The following is a 15,971-nucleotide window of genomic DNA, read 5'->3' on the forward strand; positions in this document are numbered from 1 at the left end:
AAGAAAAGGGGAAATGTAACATATATGTCTATGTATACATATATATGCATATATGTATGTATATATAGATATATATGTATATGTGTGGATACACACACATATATCTGAGTTTACATGACTAAGGCATTTAGGCTTAAGAGCAGTCTGGTGTGTGTGCAAGCACATTTACTTGGACATATATCTATATACTCAGGCACACACAGAATGTATCTCATCTGAAACTACAGCCCATCTCGTGTCTCACATGCATTTGTGTTTGAGAATTTTAATGATTTCTGTTTTTTCCTCTGACATCAAATAAGCCTTTTGTTTGGCTTCATTTTGATTTTACCAATGAGTTCCAGAAACACAGAACTTGTAATCGTCTACTCTTCAAGAGTTTGCTTACACGCTCAATATTAGTGGTGCACACAAAACAGACCCCATTTTGTGGAAAGTTTCACTCTCTTACCAACATGAGACTCAAGTAAGAAAAACACCGATTTGCAAAGGCACAGTGGAGACAGGTTTAATGCATTAAATATAACATGAATCATTCACAAGAACAAGTTTAGTGTTTCGGGGAACTTTTGTTAATACAACACAGTTGGGTCACATAAAATACAAATGCTTCTGTTGATTTGTCTTGGCAACTAAGATACATCAACAGTACTAACAGTTTAACAGCTTTGTTCCCATCTGACAGAAGATGATGGCAGTTCTGCACAGCGAATGTTAAACCTGACCGTATGGATTTATTAATTCCACAGTGTTTTGACAGATTATAGGGGCTATAACTTAGAGGATGCTGACCCGCTCGCTGAGGGCTCTCATCTCGGTTTCCTCTGGCTCTGGGTTTGCACCGTGCTCGGCATTCTGGTCGCTAAGGTGGGCCGGATACTGCAGACCCTGATCTCCCGCATACTGTTCCCACCTCAAGTCGTCGCTTTCATGTGTGATGTAGCGCTCCCCAATCTTGCATTCTAGCTCTCGTAAGTCTAACCAGGTCTGATAGTCCTGGGAAAGAAAATCCAAAATGTTAAAAATGAGATCATTAAACTTAGCAGCCACAAAGCCCATGCTTTAGTGGAGAAAGCAATGTAGTCTGAAGACATGAGTTTGTATCCTGGCTCTGCTACTCCCTTTGTGATACTGGGTGCCTTGTTCTGACCTATAGAAATAAACCTGGATCTGGAATCAAAGAACCTGGGTTTGAATCCTACCTATGATGCTCTCTGTACGACCTTGAGAAAAATCACTAACCTACCCTAGGTCTTAGTTTGTACAGCTGTAAAATGAGGGATTGGACTACATGGCTTCTGAGATCTCTTGAAGCTCAATGTTTATGATCCTATGACGTAACCTTTCTTAACTTTCTTCTATGTATAGTGAGGAGTCTGTATGAGATGACCTCTACAGTTCCTTCTAGTTCTAAATCCTCTGAGCCTTAGAATTCTTCCTATGGAATTCAGTTCCAACTCTGCAATTAGAGGTAATACGTCTTTATGACTATATTTACTGTATGACTACATATTATGCTTTATGACTATATTTATGACTTCATTACTATAGAAGTAATTCATCTTTTCTAAGCTTACCCTAACTTGATAGGGTCAGCACAGGCAGACAGCACAAAGGCAAATGTGAGTTTCCAATTTGTTTTAGGGGCAGGAGGGATCTGAGGCTGTGATTTCCTCGGCATAGGGGACTCTAAGTAAAGAAATTCCCTTCTGCCAATTATGTAGAATGGCAAGTCATCGTCACCTTGCAGTCTTAAAGAATTACCTGTGGGCAATGAGAAGTTAAATGACTCTCCTATGGTCGCACAGTTAGAACATGTCAGAGGCAGGATCTGAATTGAATTCTTCCAGATTCCAAGGATGACCCCCTATCTCCTAAAACATGCCACCTGTTGGTCTAACTCTTCTCCTATATATCTTACATTATACGTGGAATTGAAGTTGCCTGATTTAGGAATACAAACATTTTATGCCGTGCAGTTTCCTAATTTGGTATTCTGTTACATGTCTAAGCTCTGAATATTCCATTTATGAGAATTAATCTTCAACTTAGAGCTAGTTATGCTAAGTGTTTTTGAACACACTTTAAGTGTATATGATAAATATCTGTTGTACGTTTGAATGAATAAGAGCTCAGATTTTGAAAATCCATCCTGCAAAATAAGACCAAATGAGCAGATGGGCATCTCTTTGGTTATGTGCCTCATGAATACAGATGCTTTATAAATCCAGCCCTCTGAGCTCTTATGCCCTGTGTTTTTTCAGGAAAATGGGGTGAAAGGAGGTTGTTTCTTCTAGCTTATATAGTTAGGGGATTATTTCTTTAAAATGAAATACATTCTAAAATACAGTTAAATTAGAAGGCATTCTATGCCTTTTGGCAATGAACATAACTTAGGATAAGGCCTTGTCATTCTTGAAGCATTTTCATTCTGAGAAATACATCACTAAGCATTTTATCAAAACAAAAACCCACAAAAGTCAAACTACTCTAAATATTTCGTAGTTTATCCTGCTGAGAGAGAACATAAAGTGACCGCTGGGTTACCTGTAGCCACGGGTGACTCAATGTCTTGTCCACACTGTAGCGCTTTCTCATTTTCACTTGTAACAAATTATTAATGAGATCGATGGCTGGGGGAACAATATTTGTTTTTAATTTACAGCATTTGATAGATCGGCAGTCATGTCACAAGTCATTATTATAAGAGGATGACAAATTTCCCAATGTATTTTACATTCCTTTGTAGCTTCCACCTTAGCGCTGTATCATTAAACATAAAGTACGTGAGTCACAACAAACTCTTCTGGACTTTAATGAATGGATTTTAGCCTCTTTCTTGTAGATTCCAAGATAGCAACTGAACAGCCACAGGAAGTATACTATAATAAATGTTCATTCGTTCAACAAGCATTTATTAAATGCCTACTGTGTTGTAGGTCTTTGCTGAGTATTAGGGATAAAAAAATAAACAAAAAACCAAAAACCAGTCCTTGTCTTCAAAGAGCTTATGTTTTACTGGGGAAAACAGATGTGTTTATAGATGAGCAAATGTAGAATATTGCAGTACGTTGCAGAAATATTGTAATACAAATGAAGAATATTGCAAATGCAAAGTAAATGGAGAGAAGTGATTTCCATTGACTTTCAGACTAAAACCAGTGAAACTATTTATTCCTTGTAGGCTTGTTTCTTTATGAACATACTTCATTTTGGAGAAGCATGATAAAATGGAAAGATGAGTGGCCTTGGCATTGCGAATATCTTGCTTCATGTTCTGCCTCTAACCTATACTGCCTAATCTAATCTTCCTGAGACAGTAGATAAAAATGTTTTAAGGACTATTAGTTTACATGTGAGAGGCATTGAGGCATAGGAGAGAAGGGTTTGGCCTTTGAGCAAGGTGGTTCAAGGCCTGCCTCTGACCCATGCTAATTGCATGGATCTGGGCACCTCAGTAACACTCCCCCCACCCCCAGTAAATTCTTTAAGGCTATAGGTTTTGGATGAGTTGTGTGATGTTTAAAAAAGCTTGACAGATATAACTTCTGGGTAATTAGTCATTTTATTAATAATGCAAGAATTTTAATAAAAGGAGGTCTGAGGTACTCTCCAATGCCAAAGACCATGATGGAAGCTCACAGCTCATATGCCTGGAGTGGTCCTGAGGGTGACAATAAACTCTGACAGGTTAACAGTCAATGAGAGGTAGATTTTACAAAGAGAAGTGACCTCACTCCAACGTGGGGCTGAGAGTGACACTGTGTCATTCTTAGACAGAGTGTCTCTCCCTATACCCAGACCACCTCCAGCCTTGGGTAATCTAGACAAAATATCTATATCCCCAAACCAGGACTGAGCTAGCTCGGTACAGTAACAATACCCAGAATGAGGAGAATGTTAGTCTTATCTTTCAACAGTCCTGTCCATGAGGGATGGGACAAGGAAATAGGATAAGGAAAAGAAAAACTGGAATCTCCCCAGTTTTAATAACTGGCTATTAATATGGCAGAGAAATAATCTCTCACAGTATATTTTATATATTTATACTTTATAAAGTATACTCAGCATATTTTATACTTTATGACTATAGGACTATATTTATAACTTTATTACTATAGAAGTAATTCATCTATATAATACATAAAGTATAAAATATAGTCAGAAAGTAAAAAATAATTTTTCTCAGTTGCTGATTTGCATTAAGTGGGAAGAATTTCCATGCTGGGTGTCTTCTATTGGAACAGAAGCTCCAGGTCTGGCCCTCATTTGAACATACCTGTATTTGACTATAGGTAAGTGGAGTTAAATTCAAAGGAAAGTATCAGATGGTGAGGCTGTTGAGCCGTAAGATGGTTTTACAAATTTGATAACGAGGTAGACCGTAGCCCTTTTTGGACCAGTTACCATGGCTTTCTGGTCCATTTTCTTAGGACTGTAACTTATTAAATTCAATGACAGACTTTTAATAGGTCTTACTGTTTACATGACTCTGCACTAGATATGAAAGCTAAGATGAATTAGACACAGGCCTGGCTTATAATAATTTACAATTTAGGGGAAAATTAAACCCTCTCCTAAGTATATTTTGAAACAGTCTCTCCCTAAGTGCATTAGGATATACTTTCCCGTACTGATACTTACTTGCTACTTTTCTGCTCATTCATAGCTTTGAAATATATTCTCACAGTGTATCCAAGCAATAAAGCATTTTGATTTTAATGTTTAATGGGTTTAATGTTATCTGCAAATTTGTACAAAGCAGTGACATTTAAGGTGACTTCTTCATCCTACTCTTATAACTACATCACTTAGAATATAGTCTTCTATCAAAGTAGCTTAGTATAACCATTTGCAAAATTTTATCCCGATTACTTTGCCATCCATAATGTGTTCCCATAACTATGCCATATTCCTCAACTACTCCTTAAAAGGATCTATAATCTTATGATTTTGGCCATGGAGTATTCTTTTTAGGTTTGGAGTTTCAGTATTCCTACCAAACCATTCACACCTGCCTATACAGTTCAGTTCTCGCATGGATTCTCCCATAAGTTCACTATAAGGAGCCCCCTTTTTTAAATTGTAAGGATATGATCACACTGGGGCACAGAGGTTGCCCAGTGGTTCTCTCTCACTTCTCACTTATATGTCTTACCCATCTTTTCACTGCTTATATGTTTCTTTGATTACATTCCTTCCACTGCTTCTTCTTTACAACCCCCATTTGTAATGTGCTCCAGCCTGTTCATGCCCATCACGTTCCTCCCCACTGCCCTTTGGGTGATCCTTAATTTCAGTTCTTTGTAGTGTTCCATGACTTGCAGCCTTCAATATGTCAAAAGGCTATAGCACAAAATACACGAAGCACTTTCTGATGGAGAAGTCATGTGCAGGGCAATACATCCAAATGCTTCCAATGGTCCTGTCTCCTTTTGTACCGGCTATGGTACCAGGGCACAGTCCAATTTCAAATTCCACACGTATGCCCTCAAGATCTTTTGAAAATGTAGCTCTCCAAGTAAACCACTTATTTGAGCATGTGAGTCAAAATATCCATTCAAAAGATTTGTTCGCTGGTGAGTAAAGTTCATTCTTTATTCAAGCCTCTAGGAAATCGGACAGCAAAAATTGGGGGCTGCCAACAGTGGCAGAGCTCATGTGTGATGGAAATGTGTAGCGGAATGGTCTCTCCAGAAACTTCAGGGAAAATGCACAAAATTAATTCACTCGTTTTGCTTTGGATTCTATAATTAGGAAGGCAACAGCAAAGCAGCCCAATAAAAGACTTGTCATTATTGTTGTTCACCCCAATGGGCCCCCACAGTGATACCACATGCCTGAATAGAGAGGTGAGCAGTGCCGGATGAGAAGGTGCATTGTGGGTGGAGTGTAACATGCGATGATGGAGAAATCGTCCTGCTGAATGAAGCATGCAGCCTCATTAAGTGCCGTAGGACCTGAGGCACCTATGCGGCTGGATATGTAGCATCAAGGCAATAGGAAGCATCTAACATGCAGAAAATATTATACGGACATAAGGAGAGAATTCTATGTCTATTCAAACATGGGTGTGTGTGTGTGTGTGTGTGTGTGTATGTATACAGAGGTGTAAGTTGATATATATGTTTGTGCCTGTGTACATGTATACATACACATAGAGAGATTTCACAGACAACTGGGCAGCATCATCCATATAAATAGAAGGCACTAAGAAAATGGAAATCTAATGCTCAAACATGTCGAGTTAGGCACACTAGATGGAGGGAAGGCAGGCTGGTCACATGGCTATTTTTGAAGGGCTTAGCTCAGAAAACAGGTCAAATAATCCAAATTCCAGGATACCAGTGAATGGCTTTTTGCATAGAAAATAGAAGTAATTCGGTTTAATTGTTGTGTTCCCTTCCCAGCATAATCTTGTTGATGGTGACCTCTGATCAAGTCATTCTCTTGATCAGAATCTTTCACTGACCCTGTAGTATCAATCCAATAAAATCCAAATTCCTTCTGATGACATTTAAGGCCTGCCCTGGCCTGGAACCAGCCTACCTTTTCATTATGGATTCACCATTCCTGCCAAGTTGGACTATTCACCATCCTTGAACTCTTCTTCATCCTTGTCTCCATGTTTTGGCCCAGGAAATATATTCTGTTCCCCTCAGGCATGTAAATCATGCTCCTATTTCAAGGCTTGGCTCAAAAGCCAGCTCCTTCATGATACTTTCATCTAACCCCTCCATCCCCCCACATTCAGCCAAAAATGATTTTCCTTCAAAAATTCATTGCATGTGACACTCCTACACATTTATTTTGTGATAGTTATTTGTACTGCACGTGTATGATCGATCCTGCTAGACTTTCAGCTCCTAGAGGGAAGAGGCTATGTTGTATTCATTTTTGTACTGCCTAGGGTGCTTAGTCCAGCGCTTTGTAGTGATCAGAACTGGCTAACTTTTACATAATGATTTGCAAAGGGCTTTACAAACAGCATTTCATTTGATACTCTCACAACTCTTTGAAGTAGGCCCTCTTATTATCTCCATTTTATAGATAAGGAAATTGAGCCTGAGAGAAGTTACCCGACTTGCCCAGGGTCATATAGATAGTAAATGTCTGAGGCAGGATTTGAATGAAGGCTTTCCTCGATTCCAAGACCACCACTTTATTTACTGTGCCACTTACCTGCCCCTTTATACATAGTAGGTACTTAAGGATTTTTTTTTATTGTATTTATTTGTTAAATTGGGCCAACAGTGAAGACAGCTCCTGATAGTTTTCCTATATTTGATGCTGAATGTTAAAAACCCTTAAATCAGTCTCTTTCTGAACAACATTGCCTATTTCGCTTAGACTGAGGCTATACCAACTAAAATCAGAAATGGCTTTTTCATGTATGTGCCATGTCCAGGTTGCTATATAGCAGTATGTCCCTGGGCGAGTCATTTAACTTCTATTTGCCTCCACTTCTTTAACTGTAAAATGTATAAAAGAATAGAACCTCTCTTACAGAGTTGTTGAGAGGATCAAATGAGATATTATTTGTAAAAAGTGCTTACCACAGTGCCTGGCACATAGTAAGTGCTTTATAAATACTTACTCCCTTCATAGACATAAGAGTTATGAGATCTCAGGGGCCATATAGTTCAGCTCCATCGTTTTACTGACGAGCAAGTGGAAGCCAAAGAAGGTAGGGTACTTTGCCCAAGGAAACATCAGAAGTGATTTGACGCCAGTTCTTCTGACTCCAGAGCACTCCTCTTTCTGCTTCTCCTACTTTTATTTATTATTTGGAAGCATAGTTTCTGTATTTAACACTTTGGGTATATAAAAGATGGTATGATCCCCGCTCTTTAGAAGCTTGCAGTCTCCTTAAGAAGATAAAACATGTCCATGAAACAAAAAGCCAACAATTACAAGTAAGACACAGAATGTAAGAGTTGGAAGAACCCTCTGAGATCATTTAGTTGAACACCCTCATTTTACAGATGGTGGAGATGAAGTCCAGAGAAATAACTTGACTCAAACAGTCACAAGGTGGTCTAGTGTCAGAGTTAGGACTATGCAATCTCCTGTCTAGTGGGAAAAAATCCTTTCTACATCATATCTGAAAGACGGTTACATGGCTTCTCCTTGAATACTGCCAGAGACAAGAAGCTCCCTGCCTGTTACGTTACTTTATTCCACTGTTGGACAGCTCTTATTAGAAAGGTGAGCTTAATTCTACACCCCTGTAAGCTCTGTGTCTTCGCTCTAGTTCTATCCTTGAGTTACAAATAGCAAGTCCTACTTTTCTACATGAAGGAAAATGTCATGTCTTCCCTAAATCTCCTTATGTTAACAGTTCTGACATGCATACGAAATTGTATTTTCGAACCTTTGCCATCTTCTCCTCCTCCTCTAGATAAATTTAGCTCGTCACTGTCCTTCTTAAAATGCAGTGTATATAATTCACTGGGATACTGCAGATATAATCTGACCACAGCAGAGTGTAAAAATGACTGTCCACGAACTGCCATCTAAATCTGATAGCCTTCTGAGCAGTCGGATTGGATTGTGGCTTCAGTTTAAGCCTAGAGTCAACCGTGCCCTCCCGCAGCTTTTTCACATGAACTCCTGTCTAGCCAGGTCTCCCCCATTTTGTACTTGTGAAATTCTTTTGGCTCTTAATGTGCAGAATTTGACATTTCTCCCTGGTAAATTTCTTCTTGTGGGTTTTGGCCCAGGATTCCAGCCTGCTGAGATTGTTTGGAATCTCGACGCTATTATCTATCATAGTAGCTCTCCCTTCCAAGTTTGTGTCATTTGCAAATCTGATAAGCATCTATGTCTTCACCCAAGTAATTGAGAAAATGTTGAATAGGAAGGGGCCAAGTTGAAAGAATTGCTGCCAAGGATAAAAGATTGGACTAGATGGCACTTAAGGTTCCTTCTAATTAATTCTAGAGCTTGGTATGATGGAAGGAATGCTGGATATGGAGTCAGAGGACCTGGGTTTGAATTTCAAATTTCACCTAATACGGGTATGAGCTTACTACTGGCATGACTGGTAAGTCATTTAACTTCCCTAGCTTTCAATTTTCTTATTTAAATATAAGGAGGTTGAACTAGATAATGCCTGAGGTCCCTTTTATCTCTGGAGCTAGGATATTAGGTACAGAGCCCCGTGGTCCTCACTAGAGACCTCCCTCTAGATGGATACAATTATTAAGTAACACTCTAGATAGAGAGGGCCAACCGGTGGAGAATCCCTCTAACAGGGCTGGGTCCTGATTATTTTGAATTCTGAATCCCATGAAGCAGTCACACCATACAAATTGAGATTACTCAAAGTTACAATGTATGTACAATGTGGCAGTTAGTTCCAGCCCAATGGAAATATGGGGTGAAAATTCAAGTAATGAGACCACTTCATGGAATTCGCTATTCACATTCATCGGGCACAGTTGTAGTATGAGCATTGGGCCTACATTTCCTCAAGCTTATCATAAGATAATTGGTTAAATGTTTTATCTCTTGGATAAAATACAAATTCCTCTGTTTGGCTTTTAAAGCTCTTTACAACCTGGTCCCAAACTATCATTCTAGCTATTGATATTTCTCTCCTTCCTACGCTGTAGGCCGAGCTCAACTGGCCTTCTATCTGACCCTCACAAAAAGCGTTTTGTTTTTCATTTATCATTTATCATCACTATTTCAGAGTTGAGGAAACTGGGGTAGGCAGAGGTTAAGTAATTATCCCACGGTCACACAGTGTCTGAGGCTGGATTTGAACTCCAGTCTTTCTGACTCCGGGTCCAGGGACCTGGATTACTTAACTGTTCACTATTATACAATCTCGATTTGATGAGAGGTAATGAGGCATGGACTCATGCTCATCTTTGCTTTGAATTTTAAAAATCTGCTTTCTTAAAGTTTAAGCTCCATATTTAATTATAACCACCTCTACTTTTCCTTGAAGTCACAGCTTCTGGAGCAGCAAAGTTGTTTTCTCTCAAGGTCCCTGCCATTTCATTGTGGATAAGAATGAAGTCCAGAACAGCAATTTCCCCCTTTTTGAAAGACAAAAATGCTGACAAGTTAAGAATTTATCAGATTTAACAGCATTAAACTTGGCAGTTCTCTGGATGGCAGTTCAAGACCCCTAGATCCATCAGAGCTCATCTTGGAGACAGGTTTGTAATTGAACAAATAAAAAATACCATGAAATAAACTGGAGATTTAAATCCTAAGATTTAGGTAATACTACGAAAATGAGAGCTCTTAGAAAGCCTGACATATAGATTTTACCTGTGATGAACTAAGGGAAGGAACATTGAAATCCAGGAACACACTATGCACACGTTGTGAATTGCAAGGAAAATATACACCAGGTTTGGCATCCAGTGCATAAACCAGAAGGCAATAGTGGGAAGATTGTGCATTGGTCATTTCTGTATAGGTATCAATGAAGCAATGTGGCACAGCAGATAGCCTTAGGGTCAGGAACATCTGTGTATAAGCTCCTGTCCTGACACCTCACAGGCCTCTGACCACGGGCAAGTTGCTTAAGCCACAGGTGCCCCAGACAATTCTCTAAAAACTCTAGATCTGAAAAGAAGCTCAGAGGCCAGCTAATCCAGCTAATCTCATTTTATGAGGAAACTGAGCCCCAAGGAAGTTAAGTGACTTCTCTAAGGTCACACAGGCCCTAAAAGTCAGAGGCACGATTTGAATGAGGTCCTCTGACTCAATAACCTGTGGTTTTTGCATTTTAAAGTTTAAATTGAAAACTTACGTTAAATTAAATTAATTAAAATTTAAAATTTTAAAGTTGCAGAATGCTTGCCAATCTGCATTTGCAGAGGGAGCTTCTTCACCCGGAGATCTCTATATTAACAAAACAGCTTTTTTTTTGGTTATGGATCAGATCCTTCAGATCTCTAGGATGCCGTTGAGTGCATGAGAATATTTTTAAAGTACTCCCTTCTCAGGGGCACTCATAATGTCCATTCCTTTAAAAATATATGAAGGCAACTAGATTGGTTCAGTGGACAGAGCACTAGGCCTGGTAGTCAGGAAGACCTAAGTTCAAATGTGGTCTCAGACACTAGCTGTGTGACTCTAGACAAGTCACTTAACCCTGTTTGCCTCAGTTTCCTCATCTGTAAAATGAACTGGAGAAGGTAATGGCAAACCACTCCAGTATCTTTGTTGAGAAAACCCCAAATGGGGTCATGAAGAGACTGAACAACAACAGAAAATTTGTCCTGTTCTGGGCAGTTCCCAGCTACACGGCAGAGACAGAAAGACCTGAGTTTGAATCCTGCTTCAGATATGTACTAGGTGTGTCATAATGAGCAAGTCCCTTAACTGCTTTCTGCCTCAGTTTCCTCAAGTGTAAAATATTAACAGTAACAGCACTTTACCTTGCAAGGTTGTTGTAAGGATTATATCAAATGACACACATTATGCAAGGTACCTTGTGAGCTTTGAAATGCTATCTGCTACCATGTAATACAAGGCTATGTAAGTATCAGCCATTATTATTCTGCAGGACATTGTGTCAACACAACTTTACAGAACGTGCAAAGCTCTGAAAAAACATTTCCCCTCAAAGGGGAACTCTGTGCGTGGGAGTGTCCGGTGCTAACTACTCTGCCTAGGTCCAGTTTTACTCTTGGGCTTTTACTCAGCTGCCACATTCTTTCACTTTCCCCTCTAATGACATCCTTTCCTCGTGCCCTTTCTTTCTCTAGTAGAACTGCAGTGGATGGTTCCTTTAGCCTCTCCCTTCCCTTTCTTCTGTTAAATCAAGCTCCTTCCTTTTGTGCTTCTGACTCATTACCTGTCTCTGTGCAGTACTTATTAATCTCCCTTATGAGTTGCTTCACACTGATGGCAAGTCGCGTGTTTATTTAGGAAAAAAAAACGTTTTGCAAAACCCTCCACATTCCAGCTCACAACTCTGCATGCTGTTGCTGGGCAACACTGGGAAGCTGTTCCAGTGGGCCGGTGCCAAAGGCTACACACTGTAAACAAGTCAACAGAATATCCTAATCTCTCTCCATTCCCTGGTCAAACACAGAAACCCAATGAAGTCTGAGACCTTTCAAGGCAAGCCAAAATCTTTATTTTTCCATTCTGATCTCAGTCGAGAGACATTCGATGATGGATGGTACCCCTGTTTTGCATCCATTCTCACATTTCTGAGAATGGCCACGTAGCGTGAAAGGTCTAACGGGACGCACAAGAATAGGTACAAGTGGAAACCGTGCAGTGCAGTGGAAGGAATTCTGCATTTAGAATAAGAGGAGCTGGGTCCGAATTCCAAATCTCCTACCAAACGCATGTTATTGTTCAGACGAGTTTGAGTCCTCATGACCCCATTTGGAGTTTTTTTGGCAGATACTGCAGTGGTTTGCCATTCCCTTCTCCAGCTCATTTTACAGATGAGGAAACTGAGGCAAACAGGGTTAAGTGACTTGTCCAGGGTCACACAGCTAGTGCCCAAGGCTGGATTTGAACTAAGGTCTTCAAGACTACAGGCACTGTGCTACCAAGTTGGGTAAGTCTCTTTACTCCCTAAGCCTTAGTTTCTTCATCTGTAAAAGCGGGAGGTTGCACTAGATGAGTCTTAAATTCCCTTTCAAGTCTAATCCTGTGAGCTATGCTGAATGACAGCTTCAGCATTCAACAGTGTTTTGCAAAGTTGAAGGCAGAAATCAAGAATTTACCTTACTATACTGACATAACTAATGATCTTCCATTAGAAGAAAGCAACACAACGATAGCTTTCCATTGCAACGGTACAGTACTCTGAAATTACCATTTACAAGAGGTACAAGAACCAGCATAAAGATAATGGACTTGGACCGCAGTGGCGTAGGGTGAAATCCTGGCTTTGCCATTTGCTGCCCGTGAGACCATGGTGACGACCTCTCACATCTCTGACCCTGTTTCCTAGGAGTTAAACGAGAGACTTGATGGATGGCCTTGAAGAAACATTACGACGCTAAATCTGTGATACTTTAAGAATCGAATAAACTTGGACGTTTAGAAACTTAGAAATCAAAGTACAAATCACAGGTTTTCAATTGTTGAGTTTCTTTGTGAACAAGGAAACTGCTCATACGTGGGGTATAATCAACGTCGACATTCTTGTTCAAAACCCCTTCTGCAGAGTTGTTCTCTAAAAGGAAATATTTGTTTAAAGAAAAATCCATCAATTGTGCTTTACTTTCTTTTGCAACAAATGAAGTCATTACTATTAGGGAATTTTTTTCCCAGCCATTGTCACATTCTTTTTCTGTTTGAAGAAACACAAATGCGAATTTTCCACATTTCTTCTAATGGTTGCATATTTGTTCTCATCATCTTGTGTCCATCTTTTATTTTATAGATCTCTTGACTTTTCAGTCATCTGCAGCTATATGCAGAATTCTAAGTTGAGTGTTTTCCAAACAGTTCAACCCTGCTAGATTCTGACCCATCCAAGTCTGTTAACTAGGGCCTAACAATCTGGACAGACTCCTGGGGCTTGGCATGCATGTTATGAGAAGCTCAGTGGCCAGTCTTCTCTTCCTCTCTACCGTTTGACAGTGGTGTTAGTCTGTTGTCAAATCAATTTGGTCATTGAAATTCAGAAGGCTTCCTAGATTTGCAAGCTCAATAAACTGTAACAGAGTTTAATGATTAAAATGGCAATTGTCTGTCTTTTGTCTAGGACAAGATGAGATCTCTGGGTCTCATCTACTTGGGTCTTGTGTTTTCAATAGGCTTTACTTTTTGTTGTGAATAATACTTAGTAAGAGGGAGACCTGCAGCTGTGTCATTCTTCCTCAAGGCCTAAAGCTTCTAATTTGAGAGTCTGGGCACATGGTTATATTTGCAAGACATACTCCATGCTGAGAGAGGTGCTAAGCTTTTATTTAGCTTCATTTTGTATCAGTGCTGCTTTTTTTTTAACCTTGTCTCATTCAAAAGTAATTTGTGGCATTCTGAATCCTGCCAGATTAATTTTAAAAGTGGAGTTGTATCAAAACTAGATTTTAATATGTTTCTAAGAATGACTGGGAAGTAGGAATTATGTCCTATCACCATTGGGATTATAGTATTTAGAGTTGTAAGGGGCCCTAGAGAGATTTTGGTACAAGGCCTCATTCTAGAATTGTAGGATTAGAGATACAGATCTGGAAGGGCCTTTGGTGGCTATTTAGTTTACCTCCTCATTTTACAAATGAGGAAACTGAGACCCAGTAAGATTAAGCAACTTATCCAGGAGCCTGTATGTGTTAAACTTTGATCCTAGGAGAATGAGCACTTAAATGCTTGTTTCCTTCCTTCTTTCTTTCCCTCCTCTTCCTTCCCTTCCCATCTTTCCTTCCTTCTCTCCTTCCTTCCTTCCTTCCTTCTTTTCTTCCTTCCTTTCCTGAGATTTGCAGCCAAGGTTTCTGCCTCCATAGCGAGCGTTTTCTTATAGATTAGAAAATTAAAGCTTGACAGGATCACAGGAAAATAGAACTGGAAGAGTTGTTAGAGGCCTATCTAGGCCAAAGCCCTCATTTTGCAGGTGAGGAAATGGAGGTGAATTCCTTGAGACCACAGACTCTTCTGTTTAAGCTTTGTATTTTCTCCAGTACTTAGTCTGTGATAGGAGCAATATTCACCATGGTCCCTGCCAAGTAGGCCAGGTTAATTCTTTCCCTAAAAGGAAAGGAAGCTGTCTGTGAGACTTGACTGGCTGAGGAGACGAAGGCTAAAGCCAAATGGCGCGTAGGCTTCTTGGCCACCTAAGAGCAGGTGGAGTCAGTGTCCTTAAGACTTGGTGGATGATCCACAGCAGAAAGTCACCACACCCTGTCCTACTTAACAAGAGGCCTTTCTGTATGGAAGTTGGGGAAGGGGCTGAGTCTATTCCAGCTCAAAGCTGTATCCTTTTCATAATACAGCTAAATAAACTTCCTTTTGTTAACTGTTGAATAAACTATTGAGTGTCTCATTTCTTTCCACTTTGAAACTTAAGCTTTCAGCCAGGCCAGAGCTATTACACAACCTTAAAGATGTTGGCTATGCTGTATTTTACTGTGCTTTAACTCTTTGGGGGTCTTCCAGAAAGCTGAAATACTGCACTGAAGCTAACAGCTACAAGAATGAGTTGAATTCACTAATGTGCCATAACACTAAAGATAGTTTCTCATTAAAAGCATGTTGAACACATCAATAGAAATTCAGTCCTTTCTTTTTCTTTTCTAAAGGAAAGAACATATAGGAAGTCAGAGTTTCCTTTTTAAGCACAATACTTGAAGTCTCCAACTAAAGTGTATGACCGAAGCCAAGAGATAATGTCCCAGCAGGTGGCTCGGCAAAGGTGCCTCTGATGAATCTTCACCTGGGAACGTAGAAATTGATCTCCAGCGAGCACGAGAGGGGCTTGTCGGCAGACAATTTCCTGCTACTGTTTCCCTGTTGATTGCTTTCTGTTTACCTCTCTAATGTCAGATAAAGTAACATGAACCACTTGTACAGTGGGGGGAACAGCAGTTTCTTGATGACTTTTTACACGCCTTTTTCTGAAGCTGCTCAAATTTCCAACCAGTTCTCGAGTTGATCTTATCAATGCCCTTTGATGAGGGAAATGCACCAAGTACTCGAACAACTCCCTTTTCAACATTTCTGAAACCTCCCAGCTCATCGCTCTCAGAGCAAAAAAAAAAATCCTTGTCTCTGAGCAAATGATTTCTCACCTTGCTAGTGATACCAGCCTCCTCATTCAATTACCTGGGGCCTTTGCCTTTTTCCCCTTCAATCTCTTCAGCCGGTAGGTGCCAAAAGAATTTTCCTCTTTCATTGCTCAGATCACACTCCACCTTTTATTCTAGACCTAATTCAGGATTCCTGACCTCATCTACAAGACCCAGAGTTGCTCTGATCAGGCTAGTTTCTCTGCTAAATCCTCTACTCATTTCAGTCTTACACTGTATACTGGTTTAGAA

The 15,971-nt window shown here is 39.9% G+C and overlaps 1 protein-coding gene across 3 annotated transcripts in view; it reads right to left on the reverse strand.

Moving 5' to 3' along the window:
* Positions 1-565: 565 nt before the first annotated feature.
* The window catches only part of PRKD1 (protein kinase D1), a 431,283-nt gene continuing 415,877 nt past the window's right edge, over positions 566-15,971 (reverse strand). For all 3 annotated transcript variants that reach the window (XM_036736930.1, XM_036736933.1, XM_036736931.1), the window contains 2 exons: positions 2,548-2,633; positions 566-996 (listed from right to left, as the gene is read on the reverse strand). In XM_036736930.1, coding sequence (XP_036592825.1) covers positions 778-996; positions 2,548-2,633 — 305 coding nt within the window. In that variant the 3' untranslated portion in view covers positions 566-777. The remainder of the gene's footprint in view (positions 997-2,547; positions 2,634-15,971) is intronic.

Source organism: Trichosurus vulpecula, chromosome 8, assembly GCF_011100635.1.
Source record: "Trichosurus vulpecula isolate mTriVul1 chromosome 8, mTriVul1.pri, whole genome shotgun sequence".
Lineage (NCBI taxonomy): Eukaryota > Metazoa > Chordata > Mammalia > Diprotodontia > Phalangeridae > Trichosurus > Trichosurus vulpecula.